The 22,081-nt window shown below is 46.9% G+C and overlaps 1 protein-coding gene across 2 annotated transcripts in view; it reads right to left on the minus strand.

The window, feature by feature from the left end:
• Nucleotides 1-8,790: 8,790 nt before the first annotated feature.
• The window catches only part of CUX1 (cut like homeobox 1), a 379,575-nt gene continuing 366,284 nt past the window's right edge, over nucleotides 8,791-22,081 (minus strand). For both annotated transcript variants that reach the window (XM_074264161.1, XM_074264162.1), the window contains exons 21-23: nucleotides 12,166-12,246; nucleotides 11,336-11,400; nucleotides 8,791-10,250 (exon numbers count right to left, since the gene is read on the minus strand). In XM_074264161.1, the coding sequence (XP_074120262.1) occupies nucleotides 10,190-10,250; nucleotides 11,336-11,400; nucleotides 12,166-12,246 (207 nt within the window). In that variant the 3' untranslated portion in view covers nucleotides 8,791-10,189. The remainder of the gene's footprint in view (nucleotides 10,251-11,335; nucleotides 11,401-12,165; nucleotides 12,247-22,081) is intronic.

Below are 22,081 nucleotides of genomic sequence, written 5' to 3' on the forward strand. Positions count from 1 at the left end.
TCTGTGAATCATAGTATCATAAATCTAAGATTGAAACAAAGCCCAGAGGCCATGTTGAACAGCCCTTTCATTTTACAGATGAGGAAACTGAGGCCTTGGGAGGTTAAGTGACTTGCCCAACGTCACATAAATAGAGGCAGGTTTTGCATCTAGCTTCTTGGTACTCTCAAAATTCTAACACGAAGTAGTAAAGTCTGTAGTCAAGTCTTTGAGATGAAAGGAAAGGTAGTGACAAGAGAGTCCTTAAGCTTCCCCTATAACCCTTATTAATAAGAGCACTTGAATTGGAGGGAGAGGACTCTTCCTCCAAATTTCTGCTTCTTCCTTTTGAGTTTTTGCTCATTCTCCTAGGATTGCCCTTTCTTATTTGAGAGTACAGGTGATTTCATCTTTGGCATCTCATACATAATAAAGACTGAGATATTTGAAAATAAACATATCTAAAAGAGAATTTATATATTTACCACCTAAGACTGTCCCCCTCCTCACAATTTCCCTATTTCTATCTTGGGCAACAAGATTCTCCCAGTCTCCCAGGTTCGATCGATCAATTAAACCATTAAGTATTTTCTATATGCAAGTCATTGTGCTGGGCAACGGTAAAAGGTAGTGCTTGACCTGAAGGAACTTACAATTTAATCATAGAGACAACATGCAAAGAAATATAAACACAACATCTAGGTACAGGATAAATTGGAAATAATGAACAGAGGGAAGGCATGGAAATTTAGAGGGGTTGGGGAAGGCTTCCTGTAGAAGGTGGGAGTTTAATTGGGAGTTAAAGGATATCAGGGAGGTTAGAAGGGGGAACAAATGAGAAAGAGCCTTCCAAGCATGGGAAATAGGAAGAAAAAAATGCCTGGAGCCCAGATATTGTTTGTGGAATCCATTGCCACTGGATCAGAGGACTAAGGGGCAAGAAGACTGGAAGGAGAGGAAGGGGCTGGGTTATGAAGGACTTTAAATCCCAAACCTAGCAATTTGTATTTGATCATGCCATGTTTGATTTTATCTTCCGCTCATTCTTCAAATCCAACCAGCTGTCTCCATCCTCCATAGATCTATCAAAATAACCTTCCCAAAGTATAACTCAGAACATGCTACTGTCTTACTTGCCAATCTTTAGTGCTCTCACCTCCTTTGCCAGACATTACCCATTATTCCCTTTCACATTGTAGATTCCAGCCAAACTGGCCCATTTGCTGTTCCCCAAACTTGGCACCACATCTCCCACTTGCCTTTGTTTTTGGCATTTTTGCTTAGCTAAGTGCTTGGCACATAGTAAGTGCTTAATAAATGCTCATTCATCTAGTCATTCATTTCCTTGCCTTTTTGCAGGCTGCCCTGAATGCTTGAGTTGCACTTTCTATTTCCTGCTCTTAAAATCCTTCACTTCTTTCCAGGCTCATTTTAGATGTCGTATGCTATGGGATTTTTTTTTTTTTTTTTAACGTTTTCCTTTCTCTTCTTACTTTATCTTTTCTATTCTTTTCTCTTTTTCAGAAAAGGCCTGGGATTTCATTGATAAAGGAAACTGAGCAAGAAAACAGTTTCTACTTATATAAATTAGCAACTGCTTGCAATTTATAGTCTGAAAGATATACCTGGGAAATCGAGAAATTAAATAGCTTGCCCAGGATCACAGTCAATATGAATCCAAGCACAGTGCCTCATATAGGTCATTAACAAATACTTCTTGAATTGAGTGGAGGGAATAATTAGCTAGGGCAGATGAGAATATCTATTGCATTTATTTTGCACTTAGTTTACATATCCTGTGCTTGTATATCAGAGGTAGGACAGGAGTCCAGTCTTGACTGATTCTGAGATCAGCTTTGTTCTCTAAAGCTACTTTTATAATAATAATAGCAAACATTTATATAGCACTTATTATGTGTAGAAAGTGCTTACAAACACGATTCTCACAACTTTGGGAGGTAGATGCTATTGTTAACATTTTGTATAAATAGGGAAACTGGGGCAAAGTTAAATGTCTTGCCCAGGGTCACATCTGAAGTCTTAGCCTACCATTCACCTGCCTTCTAGAAAGATGATCCATTCCCTTTGAAATCCAATGTAAATTTCCTCTGGGCTCCTATTCTCCTTCCTATTTCTCTCAATGGATCTTTGCTACCATAAGGACATTGCTAGTAAAATTCTAAGCACGTTTACTTCTTGCGAAGTTTTTCTTGATGCTCTTAATCATTATTGTTCATTCATCCTCAGATTATTTTTGTTCTTATTTTTCTGTGTAGATGTCTCAGGAGAATGTAAGCCTCTTGAGGTTCTAGGATTCTCTTTCATTTTGTCTTTGAATCACCAGTCTGTAGCCTTGTTAGGGTTAGGGTTAGGGTTAGGGTTAGGGTTAGGGTTAATAGATTAATAGAGACTTGGGGAATGAATGAGTGAAATTAAGGAGCAGCAGCTCTTGGACGTTTATGTGTTTTACTCTCCAGGCCCATAGACAGCTCTCCCCCCCATTCATAATTTTATAATTCTCTGGAAGAGTGCAAAGGGATGGGGTGATTATTATCCTCTTTTCAGACAAAGAAATAGTCCAAGTGACTTGTCCAAGGTTAGTGATGGGTTCTCTTGGGGCATCAGAGTCTCTGTGGGATGCCAGCTGTACTCAGAATTGCCTCAGAGGACAGCAGCAGAGTGGGATCTTGGGATGTCAGACAGAGCATTCTCTCTGAGGTGGGGGTTGGGCATAGGGATGTACCCTCGCTGGGTCTTTGGTCTGTGTGTACTAGATATTGCAAGCATTCTTCCCAGGGGTCTCTGCTCCAGCAGCTCCTGAGGCTGAATGAGAAATGGGACAGAGGAGAGTGAGAATTGGGGAGTGAAGCTCTTGGCATCAGGAAAGATCATGACATTCTGGAGTGTCCATGGAAGGAGCTTCGAGCTGTAGGAAAATGGTCCTAATAAAGAAAAGCTTTCTGTGATTCTCTTATGTTGCCAGAAGGATGCTCTCCCTCTTCTCAGGGTGGCCTGGCCTGTAACCATGGAAACCAATGAACTCCCCAGCTGGGGCCTGATTGTCTAGGCTGGCATCTGGCCTTCTTCCCCAGCCCCCATCGCCTCCTCCCTGCTCCCCATTCATTGTTGTGCCAGTCCCTGTCCCCTGCACTGTGCCCCAAAGCTCTTTCTACCCAGGGAGGTCTGGGGATCTGGGACTCCCTGCCTTCTCGGCAAACCAGGGTTTCCCCATTTGGGAGGAAGCAGCCATGTTTAGACCCCAGAGATCAAGGTCCAAGTCTCTTATGCTAATCCCGGATTTAAAACAGGAAGGGATCTAACGGACCATCTAGAGCAAACCTCCTACTTTACAGAGGAGGGGATTTGAGCCCACACCCTCCGTCTCCAAATCCAGCGCTTTCACTGCTGTACAAGGTGTACTTCATCCCTCAGAGCTTGACATTGCCCTCCCCCTTTTCCAAAATACAAAGACCCCTGGGAAGACATGGAACCCTCCAATGGGGTGTGATGGAGCCAGGAAGCAGATATGTACTAGTTACATCAACCTGAATAATTCACTCTTCTCTGAATCTGTTCTTTCAGCTGAAAAAATGAGGCTGATCCTGGATGACATACTTCAAAATGGGTTTGAGTCAGCCTCGGAGAGTCTCAAAAGAGATGACTTATGTGAAGCACTTTGCAAACCTTCAGGAGGCACAGGATGAATGGAGAACACTGATCTTAGAGACCGGGGACTTCAGCCACTTTATTTTACTTCAAAGGAAAAGGAAGTTCAGGGGTGAAAGGGGACTTGCTTGGGATCCCAAAGCCAGTGATTGGCCAAATTGGGAGGAGATCTCGGTTTGCTGCCTCCTGGCTTTATGGTTTGTCCCCCAGGAACCAGTTGTCAGAGATTTTCCTTGGAGAGAGCAGGAGGTCATTGGTCATCTGAAGGATGGAGGACCCAGAAGGGAGAAGTGAGCCCCAAGGACCCTAAGAGGATCTGGTGTGGCTTCTGTGTAAAGGCTCTGCCTCCTTCCCCAGAGCGCTGATGGAGGAGGCAGCTCAGTTGAATTTCCAGTCCAGCTGCTGAGAATGTGACTGTTATCCGGACACTGAACCTCAGTTTCCTTCACTGTATGTGGCAAGGGCTCCACCTGGGAGACCCTGGGCCACTTCTGGTACGCCACATGTGTTCTCCCTTAGGGCTGAAGGGCTGGGCTTTATAATTAGGAAGCAAACTCTGGGTGGTCCCTTGGCTCCCTCCCCCCACTCTGGGGGTGGCTGGGTGGGGGAGGGAATGTTTTGTCAACCCAGAGCTCCAACCCTTCATGAGTCATAACAAACCTGGCCAGTTAGAAGCAGCTCAGGATCCTAGACTAGGGAGCGGATGACGAGAAAGGCCCTCATGTGTGCTCCATCCCATGGAGTCAGTCAGTCAATAAACATGTATTAAGTGCCTACTATGTGTTAAGCAAAGGCAGTCCAGTCTCACAAATTCCAAAAGATGCTAGATGGAAATAATGAAAAGGGAGGAGTCTGGAAATAAGAGGGGTTGGGATGCTTTGGAGAAGGGAAATTTTAAGTGAAACTTAGAGGAAGCCGGGGAGGTCGGGGGTGGGAGTGGAGGAGGGAGAACATTATAGGTTTGGGGGGCAGAAAAAAATGGCTGGAGCAGAGAGATGGCCAAGAGGCCAGTGTCACTGATTGGAAAGGTGTGAGGTGGCTATGAGGCCTAAAAACCGTGTCTGAGGCTCCCTGTGGCTCCCACACTTAGAATTCTAGGTGGCCAAATGAGCTGACCAACACCATCCGTCATATTCCTTTTCTTTAAATCCCATGAATTCTTTTGCGTATGTCGTAAACTCCCGGAGGGCAGGCCAGCTTTCTTCTTGTCTCTGTTTTACGGCCACAGCTTCCCTAGTGTCGCCACTCTTACAAAAGCTGATTAGAGTTGCCCCGACCCCAGGTAGACCAAAGCCCTCCCCGTTACTGACAGAGGGGCAGGTGTGTGGAGGTCTCTGAGCACCAAGGAAGGAGAATTCTCATTCCCACTGCCTCAATCCTCTCCTCTCTCCCTGGCTCAGAGGACAAAAATAGCTCTGGATTTCATCTTGGTCCTAGGCTCCATTCAGACCCAGGGAAACTTGTGTGCATTCCCACACTTTCTCTCAGAGAAAGAGGCAGTGCGATGGGGACAAGGGTTCAAGCCTTAGCTTTGACCCATCTTTCTCAGCAAGTTCCTTAACCTTTCAGTGGTCCAGGTACCTCTTGGAGTCCCAGCTCCTGGGCCATCTGACTATAGACCCGAGAGCAGGTCTGAGCTTTCTTTGTGGTCTCAATACTTTTATCATAGTGTCTTGAACACAGTAGGAGCATAATACATGCTTATTGTTTAATTGACTAACAGTGTCAGGAAGACCCAAATTTTAATCTTGCCTCAGTTTCCTATCTGTAAAATTAAGGGGTTAACCTAGGAGACTTCTGAAGTGCCTTCCTGTTCCCCCCAACATATATATATATATATATATATATATATATATATATATATATATATATATATATATATATGTGTGTTTTTGTGTGTGTGTGCGTGTATATTTTAATATTTTATATATTTTATTTTAATTTAAGTTGTAGAATAGGTACTGACCTCTTTTTAATGGTCAGTCTCATTCCAAGAGTACTTTATTCTCATGACATCAGAGATACACTACTAATAAAATGGGGGAGAGGGACGGGCTCTTATGTGTGAGCATAGAGGGACTAAGTGCCTTATGGGGGAAAGGGATGGGGCTCTTACTGTGAGCACAGAGGGACAAAGAAAGAGCCTTGTCTAAGATCCCAAGTCTCCTGGCTCCCCCTTAACTCTTTACTGACCCTTAAGTGAACCGAACACTAGTAACCACCGCCAGATGATTTGGGACCTGGGGGGCCCCAGATGTGGCCACTCCGTGGTGCTCCGGCCCCGCCCTCCCGATGATGCTCTCCATGGTCCTTGCAGCTGAGGGGGAGGAGGAATCCTGGCCGCTGGGAGGAGGCTCCCCCCTCCCCTGGGATGGGTGAGTCAGAGACCTAAGAGTTGTCCTTCTGAGTCAGGAGGAACTGATTTCAGCTCCTAATAATAAAGGCCCCATGTTTGCACAGGGCTTGGAGATTTACTACCGGCAATGGCTTCTTTGATCTCTGAAACAAGACTATGAAGTCAGCGGGGTGTGTATGGCCCGGTGAGGTCAGTCCCTCTCCCAGTTACACAGTGGGGGGGGGGGGGCAGGAGAGAGCTCCAGGCTCCTGCCTTTTTTCTGCACCTGCTGTGGGCGCGCCCCCCCCCCCCCCCCCATCAACTAGCCCATCTTCTCTCCCCATGGCCAGCGGCCATTCTTCCCAAGGGAATGATTAGAAGCACTCCGAGGACAGGAAGTGGCTCGATTTTTGTAGCCTCCACACATAAATATCTGTTGAGACAAGTTAGAGGAAGCAGGGAGGGTGAATCATAGCATCCATCTGGTTTATGTTCCTGTGACTCCAGGGTTCTTTGCATCTTCCTTGAGCCAGGTCAGAGAACCATAGGTATAAAGTTGGGAGAGGTCCATTTTACAGATTAAGGAACGGAGGCCCAGAAGGTAGCTCGGGTCCTTTCTCTTTGGTAGCAGGATTCTTATTTCTCCCCTAGTACATAGTAGATGCCTTTAGCCAGCTCATAGAACCAGAGCTGTATGGGCCCTCAAGGCCTCCCATTTTATAGATTATGAAACTGAGGCCCAGAAGGTAGCTCAAATCCTTTCTCTTGGATATACCACACTCCATTGATAGCAGGATCCTTATTTCTTCCCTAGCACATAGTAGGTGCCTTTAGCCAGCTCATAGAACCTGAGCTGTATGGGACCTTAAGGCCTCCCATTTTATAGATTATGAAACTGAGGCCCAGAAGTTGGCTCAAATCCTTTCTCTTGGATATACCATACTCCATTGATAGCAGGATCCTTATTTCTTCCCTAGCACATAGTAGGTGCCTTTAGCCAGCTCATAGAACCTGAGCTGTATGGGACCTTAAGGCCTCCCATTTTACAGATTATGAAGCTGAGGCCCAGAAGGCTTCAGGTCCTTTCCTTTGGATATACCACGCTCCTCTGGCAGCACAGGCACAGGCAGCACAGGGCTAGGTAGACCATCAGGAGATCCTGTTTTCTCTGTAGTGAGCACATGGTTGCCAATGGCTAGGTAAAAACAAGGCTGGGAACTCCCAAGACCACAGAGCCCAGGACCCTTGTCCGAGGGGGAGCAGTGCCCTGTCTGTGGGGGCAGAGGGGCCAGAGGGACAGGCTCCTCCCCCTCTCCCTCCCTTTTCCCAGAGGCAGCAGGGTTTGGTAGGGGAAAGGGCCCAAATCAGCCTGGCTTCCAGGCCTGGCTCTGAACCACCCAGTTGGGTGACCTTTGGTTGCAAATTGCTTCTCTGGTTCCTCCCCTAAACCCAGATCCTCTCTGTGAAAGGAAGAGCTTTTGTCAGTCCCTGGTTCCTTTTAGCAAATTGGAGTGAAACGGAGGAGACTTGGTTCAGAGCATGAGAAATGGTGGTCTGCCTGAACTCATGGCCATTTTGCAGAGCAAGACTGAGAGCAGAAAACCTGAGTTCAAATCCCGACTCTGCCATGTATGACTTTTGTGGCCTTGAGCAAATTAATCCCCTTGATAATGGACACAAAACTACCCTGCTACTAGCCTCGGTTTCCTTATTTGTAAAAAATAAGGGATTGAACTAGATGCTCCTTTCAGCTCTCCACATAAGTGCCCGTAATCCTGGCCTGTTTCTCATATTCCTCTCTATTTTACATAGCTATACCTGTCAACTCACTGCATGTGGCAATCAAGCAGCAAGCATTTATTAAGCACCTACTGTGTGCCCCATACAGGTGATTCTTACCTGCAGGGACTCTATCGGTAAGAGATGCACAGTGAGAAAAGCTGGATTTGAGACCTGGGTCTGCTCTTTATGCTCTGTGTGACTTAGAACAAGTAACTTTAGCTCTCTGGGATGGGGATTATAACTTTTCCTATTTCCAGTTGAACTTTTCCTTGTCACAAATAAACACAGTTAAGAATAATCAAAGAACTGGCCCTGTTTTAGCCTTTCTTCTCAGTATTACCTGCCCCTTCTCCCACACTTTCTCTTCTTGAAAAGCTGGGATGAACACAAAGCATGCTTGCCTCATCTAACTGTCCACTGGGTCTATTTTTATGGCCACCACACTCCGGACAGCGAGGACCTGGGATCCACAAATGGGACCCTACGTTAAGGCCATCCTCACCATTGGTCAAGGCCATGAGGAACGCTCCATTGGTTCCACACCCAAACTTCAGGGAGGGGAGCCTTAGTCCCACTTGGAAATCCCCGTTTCTGCAAAACTTTTGTGCCTCTGGTGTGCGTACATCTGGCTGCTGCCCGTTTCTGCAGAGTACCACAAACATTCGTGCGGTATGGGATGCAGATGCTTGGCTGGGAGGTCTGAGGATTAACGGCCTTCCTCTGTGACAGGGAAATGGACAGTGCTCCATTCATCCAGAGATGGCGGAGCCTGGAATTCATTAAGAGAGCCGGAGAAGGGAGGAAATGGGCCACGAGGGGCGAAATGCTTTGCCCAAGTCAAAGAGGTGAGTGGCTGAATTAGAACTCTGTCTCCAGGCCCGTGTGCCCTGGGCATGGGACTTCCCGGGCAGCACTGCCCCTCCTTGGGATCTCCACGGTGGCTCGGGCAGGAAAGAATAAAGTGTCCAGATCGGGGCCTTGTGGAGGGAGCTCCATCATCCAAGTGACCAGATTACAGCACATACGTCTGAATGCATGAATAACTTTATTCCAAACTTCTCCAAATATCGGGGGGAGGCACTCGAAGCAAACAGCGAAGCAATTCTAATCTAGCAGATCTAAAACTCTAAGGCTCTGTGGGGATGCCCAATCAGGCTGGCATCCTTTTGGCCCGGATCGAAACAACCCACACCTGATTTTACCCAAATGTAATTATTCCCAAAGTGAAAAAGAAAAAAAAATCCGACCAACTTTCAGGTTTGATGCCCTGACTGTTCCCAGCGTGATAATGATCACTTCTTTTTTGTCTCCTGTGTCTGCCAGGGGGATTGATGCCAGGGGCAGGAATGGTCTCCTGTGCCCAGCCCCAGCACAGACCCTGATGTCTATTCTGCTCTGATTGCGGGCTCTGCACCTGTCTGAGGTGGGGGATGAAGGCGTGGGCCCCCTTAATGGAAAGAGACACAGAGAGAGCTGGGCCGGTTAATTCCCGGCAGTGGGATCACCATCAAGGGCATCTTCTCACTTTAAAAGCCAAAATCTTGACAACAGGAAAGCACAAAGCTAACTGAGGGGAACTAGGGGAAACCGGGGAAGGAAGGGGAAAGAGCCCCTGGCCTCCTGTCTGGGCGGGCTTCTGCTGGGGTCAGAGACCATGGCATTCTCAGAGTCCCCGAGGGCCGCTCACAAAGGGCCCCAATGGGCCAAGGGAGCAGGAGTCTGAGCTCTGGGCCTCCTGCTCTGACTCGTGAATCCGGGGCTTCCTCCTTGCCTACTTGGCCCAGCCCGCTGGTCTGCTGTTGATTGGGCCCAGGTTAGGGAGGCAGGGGGAGTTAGAGGGAGGAGCAGGAATGCTCCTGGCTAACCCTGGATGAGGGCCTTCAAGAGGCCCAGGAAACGTCCATTAGATTAAGCACAGACCGAGTCAAGAGTAACTTAATCAGCCGGCTGGCAGGAAGGCATTACTGGGGCAGCAGCTCCTTCTGCAGGCTGCTGGGGCTAAAGGTCAGCCCAGGCTCAAGTGAAGCCCCTGTTCGGCATGGCTGAGGCCCTCAAGGGGTCCATCTTGTGGTCGTGGGGGCAAGGTCCTGGTGGGAGGACGGGTGCCCCCAAACACCCGGGGCTTAGCCCTCAGATCTTCACTACCAGGGCCAGTGCTAGCTAAAGAGGAGCCCCAGGCCAGCTAGGGGGCCGGGTCTGGGACATCCTGGACCAGAAGCTGCCAGTCTCGGAGGAAGGAGAAGGGCCTGAGATTGTCCTGAAACTCTAGGGCAGGAGGAGCTTGGGGTGGGGGGAGTCAGGGGAGGGGAGGGCTGGGAGCCTAAGCCAGGAAGGCCATGCATGGGAGAAGCTGCACATGCAACTGAGGGGAGGGTGTGGAGAAGCTGGTCCGGCCACTTGGCACCGGGGGAGGGAAACCCTTCCCCATCACTGCCACATGTCCCCATTGTTTCCGTTCTCATGAAACTTGTGCAAGTGGTCGGCATATCTGCAAAGAATAAGGAAAACCATCAAACAAGGGATGGGGGAGAGAGAGAGAGTGAGAGATATGGAGGGAGAGAGAGAGACAGAGATACAGGGAGAATGAGAGATGAGAGAGAGAGAGAGAGAGAGAGAGAGAGAGAGAGAGAGAGAGAGAGAGAGAGAGAGAGAGAGAGAGAGAGAGAGAGAGAGAGGAGGAGGAGAGAGAGAGAGAGAAGGAGGAGGAGAAGGAGGAGGAGGAGGAGAAGGAGGAGGAGAAGGAGGAGGAGGAGGAGGAGGAGGAGGAGGAAGGGAGGGAGGGAGGGAGGGAGGAGAGAGAGAGGGAGGAGAGGGAGAGGGAGGAGGAGAGAATGAGACAGAGGAGAGAGAATATCTCCAAAGGAGCTAGAAACTCATGATGGGTGAGAGCTTTGTTTCCTCATCACCCCCATTCTTATCATCTTTATCAACAGCTAATTAATAAAATAAATGGAAACATCTTTCATGAACAGAGAGAACTTCATATAACATCCTCTCCCCTTTCTTTTAGTGAAATTTTGGAAAGGTAAGTGTGATGCTGAGCCAGGTGTGATTAGTGCGCATGTAATGGGATCTTTCTTTCTCTATTTTTCTTCTTTCTCTTTTTTTACAGTCTTGGTCTTTTAAAATTTTTTCTCTTTCTTTTTTCTTCCTTTCTTTCTTTCCTTCTTTCTTTCTTTTTTTTTTCTTTCTTTCTTCCTTCCTCCCTCCCTCCTTCCTTCCCCCTTCCTTTCCTTCCTTCCTTTCTTCCTTCTTTTTTTCTCCTTCCTTCCTCTCTTTCTTTCTTTCTTTCTTTCTTTCTTTCTTTCTTTCTTTCTTTCTTTCTTTCTTTCTTTCTTTCTTTCTTTCTTTCTTTCTTTCTTTCTTTCTTTCTTTCTTTCTTTCTTTCTTTCTTTCTTTCTTTCTTTCTTCCTTTCTTCCTTCCTTCCTTCCTTCCTTCCTTCCTTCCTTCCTTCCTTCCTTCCTTCCTTCCTTCCTTCCTTCTTTCCTTCCTTCTTTCCTTCCTTCCATCTTTTTTTCTTTTGGTTTCTTTAAAAGAGAAATGTGAATGGCAAGCTCCTGCATCATACATACTTCTTAGCACAGTAGGCTGCACAGTCTCTCTCCACACTCTCACTCCATGCCGTCTTGTACAGCACCTGGTGGTTGAAAGGCACGATTAGCTCCGTGATAGTCTTATCTCACCTTTGCTTGATCACTGCCCGCTTCTCTGATCATAGGATCCTAAAGTTGAAACTGGACAGGTCCTCAAGGGCCAACTAATTCCATCCCCTCATTTTATAGATGGGAAACTGAAGCTCAAGGTGACTTAAGTGATAAGCCCAAGGTCCTAGGGGCAGCAAGTCTCAGAGATGGGATCAGAGCCAGCTCTTTTGCCTGCAGAGCCAGGCTTCTCCCCAGGGAACTACGTTGCCCACAGCTTAACAATGTGGAGAATCACTCCTGTTGAGGGCAGTGCAATGGGGAGTGTTGGGGCACTTCTGGAGAGAACAGGGGTAATGGGTTGGTTGCAGGGAGTGAGCTCCAGGGCATTTCAAAGAGGAGCTCCTGAGTGGCTGGGATAGAGGCTCGATGACACCATAGAGGGTTAGCATCGTAGCCCCAAAGTCGGACTGTGGCCTTTCTGGCTCTTCCCAGTATCCACAAGATGGGAGCCTCCACCCAGGCCTCAAGGAAAGGGGAATGAATAGCTGGCAACCAAATGTTTTTAGCTGCAGACTTTTTGAATCCTGGACCCATGATGGAAGCTTTGAGGCTTGAGTTTTCTAAGCCATCTCCTACAACATCAAAGCATCTTAGCAGAAAATCTTCCCCAGTGAAGTCTTCTTCTTCCCACCTCCCACCTCCCACCTCTTCCTCCTGGTGACTCCACAGGCTGCTAGTTCCTTCCTCAATCCACTTACCAAGAAGACCAGGCAATGCAGGAACAGTGTATAGAAAAAGCCAATGGTTCGGGCCATTTTGTTGGAGAGAATCAGTCGCCCCTGGGGAAGACAAAAGAATAAGAAGATGGGGAGACCAATATTCCCAATGTTGGTCAACATCATCGCAATAATAATAATGATAACAACAAACAACAACAACAATAACTTGAAGGGACGCAGCATCCTACAGTAGAAAGACTCTTGGCTCTGGAAAAAGAACTTCTGGTTAGAATTTTGCCTCTGATAATTATTTTTGGACATATCAATGTAATTTCCATGGCCTCAGTTTCCTTATCTGTAATATTAAAAGGTGAGGCCAGAAATAACTCTTGAGTCCCTTCTAGCTCTGGATCTTTGGTCATATCAACAACTGATATTGTTTGAAGATTTGCAATATATGATATCTTTGATCCTATCAACAACCAAACAGATGCTATTATAATATGATAATACATTAAACAAAAGAGGAAGCTAAAGAAGAAAGGTTAACTTATTTGTCCAGGGTCACATAGCAATCAAATGTGAGGGGTGAGATTTAAATCCAGGCCTTGCTGATTCTGAGCCTGGCATTCTCTTCACCAAGTTACACACACACACACACACACACACACACCCCAAGAGCAAAAGTCCAGGGACTTTAAAAGACTGCTTGTTCACTGGTGACCAACAGGGATCAAAACACGGGCATGGGGGACAGGGAGTGCCCAACTCATTCAGAACCATGGACAGCAGCCGGTCTCATTTGAGGAAATGCCATTTTACCTGCGCTTGCTTCTGACCAAATGTTAACAGTTAATATTCCCACAACTGTGGAGTTTTTCCTTCACAGGAACACAGGACCATAGCTTTGGAACTGATCTCAGAGATCGACTAGTTCACCTTTCTCATTTTACAACTGAGGAACTGAGGTCCAGTTACACAAGTAATTAAGTAGCAAAGCTGGAGACCCAAGTGGGTTCCTCCAATTCCAAATTTAAAAAACAACAAAAGAACCTCATTGACAGTACTCAAGGTGCTTCCTCTTGACTATCCTACAAAGGCAGGTGAGATTTTAGAACATAGGATCCAATGGATGCGTTAAGAACATTTAGAAGGGGAAGTGGAATGAGTGACCTCATTGGAAAGGGATTGACCTTTTTATAAAAGAGTTATTACTTTAATAGATCATAGGAATGCCATCAACACCATCGATTAGATTTAGCCAAAGCACTCAGAAAACTCTCAGTGCCATCCTTGTGAACAAGCTGAAGAGGTATGGGCTAGACAGACAATAATACAGTGGATAGAGAACAAACGAGCTCAAAAAATCCATTTCACCAATATAGGTTAGGGGAAGCATGGAGGGAGAGTTTTGAGAGTTATAATGGACTAGAAGTTAAAAATGAATAAAAAAGCCACATGATCATGGGTGGCATTAAGAAAGGCCCTGTATCTGGGGCAGAGTAGAATCAAATCTTTCCAAATTTTGCTCTGGTCAAGTCACACGTGGAGTACTGAGTCCAATCCCATTTCCCATCTCTGTGCCTTTGCTTAGGCTGGTGCTCATGCCTTTGTATCTTCAGTACTTTGCACATGTATGAATTTAATAAACATATATTAAGCTGAATACTGTATTTCATATTTTAGGAAAGACACTGACAAAATGAAGAGAATCCAGAAGAGGCTGACCCATGTGGTAAAGACCCTTCTGAGGAATGGCCGACATCACTGGAGAGAGTCCTACGTAGGACCAAATATCTTTAAAACTCAGCTAAGGGAGCAGGGAAGAGATAAACTCAGGGGAAGACAGCCTCTGCTCCTGCTTTAGGGACCCTCTATTTACCATCTCTCTTCATGATCGAGCCATAGAACAAAGGAATAATCTGAATTTAATTTCAAAAGAGAAATTCACTCTGAGTCTGGCTGAAGTTAATGTCTGATTCTGCCTGAAGGATGACCCAGTGCAGAATATTAAAGTGACATCTATTATTTCAGTTGATCAGAACAATAATAATAACTTGTATTTATATGGTGTTCTACAGGGTGGAAAGGGCTATATATACATCATCTTATTGGATTCTCACGGGACCTGGAAGGCTGGCACTATTATTAGTCTCTCCATTTTATATATGAGGAAATTTGAACCTTAGGCTTTTCAGTCATAGTTCAATGCTCTAACTACTGCCCTCTCTCACAGAACCAGGGCTGTAGAATGGAAAAGGATATTAGAAGCCATGTCATCCAGAGATCCTTGACTTTTTTGTTGTTGTTGTTTTTTGTTTGTTTGTTTGTTTGTTTTTTTGTGTCATAGCACCCTTTGGGGGAATAATAAAGTCTACAAGCTCTTTTCAGAATCATGTTTTGAGATAAAATAAAATACATGGGATTACAAAAGAAAGCAATTATAATGAGTTCTAATTATCAACAAATCTTAAAAAAAAACTTCACACTTCACAGATTGTAGGTTAAGAATCCTAGTTCTAGTCTAACCCTTCCATTTTACAGATGAGAAAACTTTGGTCCATAGATATTAAGTGACTTGCTCAAGTTCACAAAGCCAGTGACAGAGGAAGGAATCCAAATCTAGAACTCGTGCCCATTATTCATCCCCTGGTCCAGTGATTTTCATTTTCATGGATAGAAATCAGATTCAGGTTCTTTGTCCAGACCTCTGTTCTATTCAGGGGTGGGAATCTGGCTTTGGGCCTCCAAGGATTTTATTTTCCAGCATAGGGTATATATCTGGAAGTGCTGATCCCTGCAAGAACTTTTGTCAGGAACTGTGGGGTGGGTGGATTTTATTGCAGTCCCAAGTGTCTGCTTGCTTCATGACCCCAAGTGAGACAAATAAATCTCTGGGAACAAGGATGAAGGATGGAGAAGGATGGAGTTCTAGGAGGAAATCCTCAGAAGCCTTTACCTGGAACTCTCCACAGCCAGAAAAAAGCAGTGATGTAGAGTGGTAGTAAGGGTTAGTGAGGATAGGCCTGGCCATCAAGCCTTCACCACATGAAATAAGCTTTTGGTATCACCTACAGTTTATCATGGCCGTTGGGTACAGGGATACAGGACTGACAATGCCTCTTTAGCCCTGAACTCAGCAGAGAAGACCTGGCTGGGAGCACTGGAAAGGGAAAAATGGACTAGGCCCTAGTTCCCCTCCAAGTCCTCCCCTTCAAGTCCTCCCCTTCAAGTCCTCCCCTTCCTGAGAGAGGGAAGGAAGATCTAGGAGTGACCTAGGAGCATCTTTTTCCCTCCCATAGAGAAACAGGGGCTGTAGAAAAGACGGGAAACTCATCCCTTCCAACCCTAAAAGGCAGCAAACCTGAAACTGCTTCAGCCTGGCGAGGGAAGGAGAGAGAGTTCTTTAATGAGGAGCCCCAGGGCCCAATAGAAATCAGAGCCAGACTCATTATTGGCCCTCCAACCCCCCTCCTCAAGCTGCCTACTGCATTCAGCTACCCAGGAACAGATGTTCTGCTCCAACCACAGCTCTGCTCCCCGATCCCTCGTTTGTGAGCTTATTAGCTTCCCAGCTTGGAGGTCTCCAGCTAAGAGAAGAACAGGGAAGGGGGAAAAAGAAGAGGAAGGGGAAAGCAAAGGATGAAGGCTGCACCATGGAGGAAACATGTCGGCTTCCAGTTGTGGCCCGAATCTATCTACCAGCCAGACCTGGGCCCAGTTAACTCCAGTGCTGAAGAGAAGGAGGAAACCCAGAGAAAACGAGGAGGGGGATGTTTGCTAATAATGGAGACAAGGGAAAAAAGATATGAGGGACCCAGATGTAGCCAATGAGATGTTGCCCTTCAACTAGCCCACATTCTAATCTCTCCTTTAGCAGAAGGCCTATTATTAACTGTATTGAACAGATCTGAGTAACTGGAAGGGGGAGAGGGGTGGAGATTGGGGAAGAATGGGGAGGAGGGGGAGGATAAATGGGAGAGGAAAAGGGAGGAAGAAAGGAGTGGGAGAGGTGAAGGCAGAGGAGAGACACATAGTGGCACATTTGCCTTCACTATTTCAAATTTGTTAACTGAGAGATATTGCACGAAAATATTCTGAGATAGAGAGGGTGTGTGTGTGTGTGTGTGTGTGTGTGTGTGTGTGTGTGTGTGTGTATTTAGTGGTTTTCTCTGGGTTCTTATAATGTCATGAGCTACATTGCAATGGTTTAAACCAGTGGTCCTCAAACTTTTTAAATAGAGGCCAGTTCCCTGTCCCTCAGACTGTGGGAGGGTCGGACTATAGTAAAAACAAAAGCTCACACTCTGTCTCCGCCCCTCAGCCCACTTGCCATAACCTGGCGGGAGCATAAATGTCCTCAGTGGGCCGCATCTGGCCTAGTTTGAGAACCCCTGGTTTAAAGGAATACCTTTTATATGGGAGATGGCACAGCATTAAGGATCCGCAAGCATTTATTAATCACCTAATGTGTACCAAGCAATGGAGATAGAGAGGCAAAATCTTTGCTTTCCAGGAGTCCTCAAGGAGAAGACTGAGAAGGCCTTGGAAGTTATTTAGGAAACTCCCATCCTACAAAGGAAGAGAATGGGGTCCCAAGAGAGGAAGGAGAATCAGAGACCTGGTTTTAAATCTTGCCTCTGACATTCACTACTTGAGTGATCTTGGACGAGTCACCTTTCTGGGCCAGTCTCTTCATCTATAAAATGACGGGGTTGGCTTCGATGGCCCCTGTTGTCATCTTTCAGCTGTTAGGTCTAGGAACTCTAGACCACTCTATCAGCCCAGGTTAAGTGATCCTGTAGGTAAAAGCTTCCTCCTGGCTGGCTCAGGGGATGGGCATTTGATGTTGTTTACCACAGTGTCACAGGCCCGGGGTTGTTACATTAATGCTGGCTGTGACCTTGGGAGAGAAAAGGAAAACTCTCCGCCTGTTGTTTCCTGGCAGCATCCCTGGAACGCTACTCTTGGCAGGCGCCATGTCATCCAGCTAGAAGAAGGCCGAGCCCCCTTCAGCTGATGCTCTGAATCTTGGCAATGGTCTGCTTTTGGGGCCAACATTCGTGGGCAGGTGGGGGGAGCATCACAAAGGAGAAAGAATATTAATCACTAATATTTATACCGGCTGATAAAGTGTCAGTCTCCAGATCTCACTGGAACCTTCCAACTATCCCACAAAGGAGCCATCATTACCATCCCCAAGTGACCGGCGAGGAGACCTCGCTTGGGAATGTTAGCAGTGGGATTTGACTCTCCAAGACTCAGGCTCAATCTGAAGCCCCGGTGGGGGGTGAGCACCAAGAAGTGGAGCCCACATGGCTCCCCATTAGCTTCTGATCGATCGGGGGTCCCCACCAGCTTCTTCCTCAGCTCAGTGCCCTAATCCAGGAACTCCGCTGCCCTGACATCACTGGCGATTCTGGCAGGAGCCAGGCAAATATGAAGCCTTCCCCCTCCTCTCTGGATAGTCTGTGATATCCCCTCACTTTTTTTTCTGAGACTGGAAGTTTGGATTTGGATTGAAACTGGGTTTAAACTCTGCCTCTGACCCTGAGTACTGAAACAGCTTCCCCAGCCCTGACCCTTAGGATATCAGCGTGTATAAAATGCACAGGTCACACTGATGCAGAGTGAAGTGAGCACACCTGAGAGGACAATCGATACAACGACAACGATAGCGTTATAAAAAGAGACAAACTCGAAAGACTTTGGAACTCTGGTCTATCGACAAACCATAATTCCAAAGGACCAGTGATGAAGCAGGGAGCTCACGTCTTCCACACAGCTGATGAACTAAGAATGAGACGGGCGGTCCTGAACGCAACCCGCTTGGGAACTGGTTTAGTTGGAAGATGTGTGTGTATGTGTATACACACACCCACACCCATACATAATATATATGTGTGTGTGTGTGTGTGTGTGTGTGTGTGTGTTTATATATATATATAAAACATAATACATATACATGAATTAGAGACATACAACATATTACATACACACATAATATATGTATATTATATATAAATACATAATACATACAATACAACTATATAATATATTATATAAGACATATGTGTTGTATTTTCTCTTTAAAAATTTTTTTCTTTGGTGGAATTTGGAGGGAAAAGAATAAATGCTTGTAAAAAAAAGTTTAAAAATTAAATAAAAAAGAATGGGCTTAGACTATAAAGTTCCTTCCAGCTCAGCCTTTCTGCTATCAAGGGCAGACACAGTACTAGGCACTTATGATGGGAGGGGTGATTGTGGATCTAGACATCATTGGAAACTCCTTTCTCAGGTGGAGGCCAGTCCCAGCCAACCTGAGGCCAATATGGCTCCAATCGAGAGGCGGTCTTTCTTGATCAGGCCCTGAGTCTGGAGGCAGAGAAGAGGAAGGTAATGATTGTTCTTTTTTCTGCCATGGGCTAATTTGGATGGCTAATTATCACAAATTAATCTCGGGGAGATAGACCCCCACCCTGAGGCAAATAGGCCCTAGGCCAGTGGTCCTCAGACTTTTAAAATAGGGGCCCAGTTCACTGTCCCTCAGACTGTTGGAGGCCAGACTATAGTAAAAACAAAAGCTCCCACTCTGTCTCCGCCCCTCAGCCCATTTGCCATAACCTGGCAGGGGCATAAACGTCCTCAGTGGCCGCATCTGGCCCCCGGGCCGTAGTTTGAGAACCCCTGGACTAGAGTCTGACTTTTTATAAACTTGGTTAATCACAATCTCTCAATGCTACAAAACCAAACTATCTCTACTGGCTGAATTTGGCATGTATTAATTTAGACCTTAAGGAGAGTTTAAATAAACCATCCAACAAATACTGTTTAGACAGTTGAGTTGACATTTGGGAAGTTCTTGGAGACTCTCTGGGTGTCCTGTAAATCTAATGCCCATCACTTCCTGGCAATAGAGGGCACGACCCTTCTGCCAGCCAGAGGATCGCTGAGTGTTAGAACAAGAAGGCACCAGAGAGGTGAACTCTTCTTTACAGATAAGGATAATAAGGCCCAGAGAGCTTAAGCCATGTGCCTAAGATCATACAGCCAGATTTGGACCCAGGGCTTCTGTCCTCCATACTAGAGGGATGGGACAATGTTGGCTGCAGCGAGGACACCAGGGCTTTGCTTAAGATAACACAGTAAGGAGAGTGTGTTGGGGGGTAAAGGCATCTCAGTTTACTTAGCCATGCTCTTCATTTTGTGTTTGCCCAACTTTCTTAACAGCTCCTCCCCTCAACCTTTCCCTTTCCAATTTCCATTAGTTCTTTCTTTGAGCTCTTGTCCACAGACCTGCTGGAAGAGTCTGCCTCAGTTTATCCCACCTGTCTCTGCCATAAAATATGAACTCTCCAGCCTGCTTTTAAAGTCTCTCACAAGTTGGCTCTTAACCAGACTCAGGCCATGTGACTTCCCCTCTTTGAACTTTCTGTTCCAGTCCAGTTGGGTTGCTGCTATCTGCCAGCCTTAGAGTGCCCTTCCTCCTCCCTGTAACTGCTTCAGCTCCCAAGCAGCCTTCAAGGTTCTTCTCAGGGTCCTCTCCCTAAGGAGGCCTTTCCTGGTTTACCGAGCTCTTACAATTCTCCCTCTTCTCAAACAGTTTACATTTATTTACCTGAGTAATCTAAAAAAAAAGAATGGAAACTCTTAGGGACTTTTTTGAGGTAGGGGGAGTTGTCTTTGCACCCCTAATGACTAGCACGTAGTAGGCATTTAATAAGGGTTGAAGTGAATGGAGTTTGCCCAGGTCCTGTGCTATCTCACCCCATCACAATCCTTTTTCTAGGTCCAGAAATGGCCGAGTTGGGCGTTCATGATGGCAGCAGGTTAGGGTGCTGGACTGGGCATCAGGTCTGGGTTCTAGTCCTGCCTCTGACATTTACTGTGTAACACCGGAGGAATCACTTCCCCATCTTTGTGTTACAGTTTTTACATCTTTAAAGTGAGGGGGGTTGGGACTGACGGCCTCCTAAGGTCCCTTCTAGCTCTATATCTATGGGCCTATGGCTTCTCCAGGCCTTGGTTTCCCTACCGGCAAAATGAGTCCATGGCCTCTGAGGTCCCTTCCTTGTAGGCCCATGATTCTCTGATCCTGTGAACTCCCCTAAGCTGGGGTTTTGTGTACAAGGAAGTCCCCTCAGGGCCAGGATGTTTGCACTCAGTTCTGAAAAGGGCAGAATCTTATCTGGGAGGGAGGCACAGGCTGTGGACACACTCAGGATCAGCAGGAAACCCCGGTGAGCCACAGGGGGACGGGAATAGGAAAGCCCTACCTCCTTCTGGGAAGCCTGAACTACCCTGAAGGGGGGTCCTGGGCCCACTGTATCGGGAACTGGGGCTGGACTATTCATCTGGGTGTTGGATGCCCATACTCCTGGCTCACCTCCCTCGGCCCTGTCATCAGGGACCCTTGAAAACCCAATTAAGTTTCTTCCTAATCATTTAAGCACAGGAAGCTCCCAGAAAAGAAAAAAATAACGGAGGGGGGAGTGAGAAGGAAGGAAGGCAGCTGGTCCTGCTGGCCCTCTGGGGAGACAAATGAAATCACTGAACTTTAGGGTGTGTCTTCTTTCATCTGCCCTGGGGGCTGAGGGGTCACAGACAATGGCCCCAAAGCAATAGAAAACAGGGTGGAAAACCTCAGCCTTCAAGGAAAGGGCTCTTCTCTGCCCCCCAGGGCAACTGGAGGAAACTCTACAAGGGAAGGAAACCTCCTTGGCCAGAGCTGGGCTCCTGCCCTCTTGGAAAGTGGCAAAGTCTGAAGCAGCCCCTTCCCCATTTTGGGCAGGACAGGGAGCTCATGGCCTAGGGAATGGTACGCTCACTTAGTCTATCAGTCTGCTTTGACTAAATGCCTACTATGTTTCAGAACTGAGATGCAAAAAGAAGCAAAAGGCAGCTCACACCATGGAGCAGGGTTGAGAGAAGGATTCTGGGATGTCCCTCAGACTTTCTTCTATCCATTCATCCATCCACCTATCCATCCATCCATCCATCCGTCCGTTCGTCCGTCCATCCGTCCATCCATCCATCCATCCATCCATCCATCCATCCACCTATCCATCCATCCATCCATCCATCCATCCATCCATCCATCCATCCGTCCGTTCGTCCGTCCATCCGTCCATCCATCCATCCATCCATCCATCCATCCATCCATCCATCCACCTATCCATCCACCCATCCATCCATCCATCCATCCATCTATCTGTCTGTCCGTCCATCTAGGATCATAGACAGAACTGGAAGACCTTTGAATGTCATTGATTCCAGCTCCCTCTTTTCACAGATTAGGAAACTGAGGCACAGAGAGGTAAAATGAACAGTCCAAGGTCACAAGCTAGTAACTGTCAGAGGCAAGATCTGAACCTTGGTGTTCTTGATGCCAGCTTTGGTGTTCTAGCCACCACATGCCCTTCCCCTCCCACCTTCACCTCCTCTCTGAGGCCTTTGTTCTCTTCTCCTCCAAAGAAGAGATGGATTAGAACTATTTGGTTCTCAGCCTGGCATTCAAGGCTTTCCAGGATGGCCTGGCTTCTGCCCGACCGTGGAAGGGAGACAGAGCCATCCTGAGTCAATGTGTGGTTTATGGGGGGGGGCAAGTGGGGGACCTGGCCTGGACTTAGGGTCCTGCTGGAAGAGGCCGGGACTGGGGCAGGGAGGCAAGGGTGAGACGGGGGGGGGGGGGGGAGAGCAGACTCTTATTAGTTTAGGAAGGGAGGGGATGCTGAGACCCAGAGAGAAAAGGCTGAATAAATCTCCCCCATCCTCGAGGCCGCCAAGTACGAGGGAAGCTCTTGGATCGCGCTTTTTATCTGTTTTGCACGTCCCCCCTCCCCCAGCCTGTGTTATGACACATTTAGGTAATAATAATAACAGCTCACATGTATACAGCCGGACATTTGTACCAAGCGCTTCATACACGTCTCCTTGGACCCTCCCATCAAAGTAC

The sequence above is a fragment of the Sminthopsis crassicaudata genome, chromosome 4 (assembly GCF_048593235.1).
Source record: "Sminthopsis crassicaudata isolate SCR6 chromosome 4, ASM4859323v1, whole genome shotgun sequence".
Taxonomy (NCBI): Eukaryota; Metazoa; Chordata; class Mammalia; order Dasyuromorphia; family Dasyuridae; genus Sminthopsis; species Sminthopsis crassicaudata.